A 4023-nucleotide genomic window follows, 5' to 3' on the forward strand; every position below is an offset into this window, starting at 1 on the left:
TTTGAATATTTGATAAAAAAAAATGTGTTTGGTGCATTTCGATGCCAATTTTAAATGTGTGACACAAAGCAGTCAAGGATGTGACTTACAAGATTAACCTTAGTGTTTCACTTCACATTAAACGAAAATGCACGCCCGTCAGACAAATTGCAAATTAAAAGATGTTTTCTGCTTTCGTCAAGGTGTAATCCAAATGGTTCTTTTAAGCCAGAAGATGTTTCGAGTAGAATTTTTCTGTCTGTACCGTCCGGTAGCACACGTGTCAGAGAATTTGATTTGCTGTCACAGAACAATATGTTACCCTTTATATCGATTTGAACACCACGAGGACACTGCATGTCATTAAGCATTATATTCCATAACTTAACTCCAAGAATATCGTGACAATGGACAGATCTGTGTTTACTGTCGGTATATACCAGTTTTTCTTTTGAAGCAACCACATACCCAACATCAAAAGTGATGCATCTGATCAGAATTTTAACATTGGTATCCATAGATAAGGTACATATACCTTTTTGTCGTACAGCAGTATAAATTATCCCTTGGTTACAACAGACCCCTGAACAATGTGCATTTACAGGCATTCTTTTTATCAGCTGGTCATTTGAAAGATCAACAACCTCAATATAAGCTAAAGATCCATATGAAATGACCATGTGTTTATCATCAAGTAAATCTACATCGTACGGGCTACCAGAGATACTAACTGTACTATTTACTTTGCCAGTTGTATCTTGTGTAATGAGATAGTTTCCATTCCGATGGACAAACAGGTATAAATCATTTGGAAGTATTATACAACCTGTAACAAGATGATTTTCAACATTTGGTAGAACAGCTATTTCTTGCTTTTGGGTTAGAAGGGTATTTGATTGAGTCGATCTTGGTCTTGGTATTGGAATTTGGGCTTGTCGTTTCTTAAAATCACGCATTTCTATCGCCATTGGGAGTTTGTTAAGTTGTACTGTCCCCAACGTTTTCGTCATCGTCCTTAATGATGCAAAAATAGGATCGAATGACACTGATAATTCATATTTCTTCATGTCTTCCATCCGGTTTCCTAAATTTCTCTTTAATTTTACAATCTCATTTTCAACGTTTCGTGTTCCGAGAAAACATTTTTCCTTGGATGTTAATTTTTTCATACAATCGATTTCCCTGTTAAGGTTTATAATATCTATATTATACTGTTCTATTTCTGTAAGTGAACTATCTATTTCCTGTATACAATCTTTGTATCTTTCTTCCATGTTCTGTAACATTTTAATCTCTAGTCTGTCGAGATATTCATTTACCTTCCGACGCAAGGCTTTCATGTCCTGTTGCTTTGATGCCTTGTCCAAAGTCAAAGCGGTTTTATTTTCCAAACAGGTACTTGTTATATTTTCAATGTTATACTTTGTGTCTGCCAAGCTGTTTTGTATGTCATTGAAAGCTTCTGAACTCTTCCAGCGTTCTGCTATTTCCTTGACAGGAATGAAATTCTCGCAATGTCGATGTTTTTCGGAAATGCATATAGTACAAACCGATTCATCGTGAGCTGGACAAAACAATTCTAACTTCCGTCCATGGTCAGTACAGTTCGTATTTACCACTGAAGTAGATACATGGGTTAAGGTTAAAACATATTCTTGTATTGGAATAACATTATGTTTCTTAGCGGAAACAAGTGATCTATGATTATCTAGACATTCCTTACAAAGACCTTCTTGGCATTCTATACACCACCTGATTGCATGGTTTGTTTTCCCTTCAAATAAACATGGGCTGCATCTGATGTCTGGTGAAATATTGGATCTTTTGTTTTCTTCGTCCATTTCAATGAGTTACCTGTTATAAAAAAAAAGGAAAAACTTTTCTGATACTGTTACAAATTGAATAATAAACAGACATACATGAGGATTCTGAAATCTAATTATAAAAAAAATCTGTTGTACTTAATCCCGGGAGTTACGTTTTAAAATGACCTGCATCTAGAGGATTCAAGTCGGTTTGGACACTTGAAAAACTAATTAGAGTTCATTAAAATAAAGCAATGTAAATGGTGTTTATAAAGAAGACATTTAATGTCTTTTTATAACACTAGTGACATTTATAAACGTGTAGCTACTACATGCTGTCTTATCACGCGAAAAACTAAGTTAAATGTTATTGAGTAATTGGGCAATTTTAAAATTCAAAACAAATAGAAAAAAATCTTATTAAAGTCTCCTCATCCCAAATCTAAGTTATAATAGATATAATAAGAAGTGGATTGAGTGCCCATGAGACAACTCTCCATCAAAGTAAAAATTTGTAAAAGTAAACCATTATAAGTCAAAGTACGGTCTTCAACATGGAGCCGAACAACAAGCTATAAAGGGACCCAACAATTACTCGTGTAAAGCCATTCGAACGGGAGAAAATGGATTTATTCTGATCTATATACTGTGGGAGAAAATTAATAAAACGACTATTTACCTTGTTAGTATATCCATTCAATCCTTTGTCATCCGTTGTACCTGAGGACAAATATGACTAACTAACACAGTCACATCCTTGAATGGAATGATAAATACTATATATACAATTATTAACCTCTAGTTGAATGCATTTGAGGTATTTTTATTATCTTAAGGAGTTTTGATAAAATGCATAGCATATTTTAAACTTACTTTGCAATGCTTAGCAGTGGAAACAACTAAGTATTAACTAGTTCGAAATAATTTAACTGTTTAATAAGGACATAGATATTGCCCTTTATACGTGCATTTAACAGACTCAATCTAGCAAACAGTAACAGGAAACAAGCTAGCAAACGTTAATAAAAGCTAGATATCATTGATTATAATAATATGAAGAACGAAGCTAGCAAACCATAGGAATAATTATTCTGGAAAACAATAGGAAGATTCAAGCTAGAAAACAATAAACAAAAATCGATCTAGCAGACACTAGGAAGAATCAAGCTAGCAAACAATAGGGAGAATCGAGCTAGCAAACAATGAAAAGAATCAAGGTAGCAAACAAAAGGAAGAATAAAGCTAGCAAACAATAGGAAGAATCAAGCTAGCAAACAATAGGAAGATCAAGCTAACAAACAATAGGAGCAATAGAGCTAGCAAACAATAGGAGGAATCAAGCTAGCAAACAATAGGAGGAATCGAGCTAGCAAACAATAGGAGGAATCAGGCTAGCAAACAATAGGAAGAATCAAGCTAGCAAACAGTAGGAAAAATTAAGCTAGCAAACAATAGGAAGAATCAAGCTAGCAAACAATAGGAATAATCAAGCTAGCAAACAATAGGAAAAATCAAGCTAGCAAACAATAGGAGGAATCGAGCTAGCAAACAATAGGAGGAATCGAGCTAGCAAACAATAGGAGGAATCAGGCTAGCAAACAATAGGAAGAATCAAGCTAGCAAACAGTAGGAAAAATTAAGCTAGCAAACAATAGGAAGAATCAAGCTAGCAAACAAAAGGAGGAATCAAGCTAGCAAACAATAGGAATAATCAAGCTAGCAAACAATAGGAAGAATCAAGCTAGCAAACAATAGGAATAATCAAGCTAGCAAACAATAAGACGAATCATGCTAGCAAACAATAGGACGAATCAAGCTAGCAAACAATAGGAAGAATCAAGCTAGCAAACAATAACAAGAATCAAGCTAGCAAACAATTAAAAGAATCAAGCTAGCAAACAATAACAAGAATCAAGCTAGTAAACAATAGGAATAATCCAGCTAGCAAACAATAGGGAGAATCAAGCTATCAAATAATAAGAAGAATCAAGCTAGCAAACAATAGGAAGAATCAAGCTAGCAAACAATAAGACGAATCATGCTAGCAAACAATAGGACGAATCAAGCTAGCAACCAATAGGAAGAATCAAGCTAGCAAACAATAGGAAGAATCAAGCTAGCAAACAATAGGAAGAATCGAACTCTCAAACAATAGGAAGAATCGAGCTAGCAAACAATAGGAAGAATCAAGCTAGCAAATAATATGAAGAATAAAGCTAGCAAACAATAGGAAAAATCA

The 4023-nt window shown here is 34.3% G+C and overlaps 1 protein-coding gene across 1 annotated transcript; it reads right to left on the reverse strand.

Annotated features, from left to right (window-relative positions):
• Positions 1-2522, reverse strand: LOC139500585 (uncharacterized). Its single transcript, XM_071289340.1, has 2 exons — positions 2464-2522; positions 1-1833 (listed from the first exon to the last, which is right to left on the reverse strand). Exon 2 carries the CDS (start codon positions 1818-1820, stop codon positions 108-110), a length of 1713 nt encoding a protein of 570 aa, XP_071145441.1. The 5' UTR covers positions 1821-1833; positions 2464-2522; the 3' UTR covers positions 1-107.
• Positions 2523-4023: the final 1501 nt, after the last annotated feature.

Source organism: Mytilus edulis, chromosome 13 (assembly GCF_963676685.1).
Source record: "Mytilus edulis chromosome 13, xbMytEdul2.2, whole genome shotgun sequence".
NCBI lineage: Eukaryota > Metazoa > Mollusca > Bivalvia > Mytilida > Mytilidae > Mytilus > Mytilus edulis.

What these genes read in the sequence shown, in the direction of transcription:
- LOC139500585 (XM_071289340.1), bottom strand. Translation starts at nt 1,820, where the DNA reads ATGGACGAAGAAAACAAAAGATCCAATATTTCACCAGACATCAGATGC.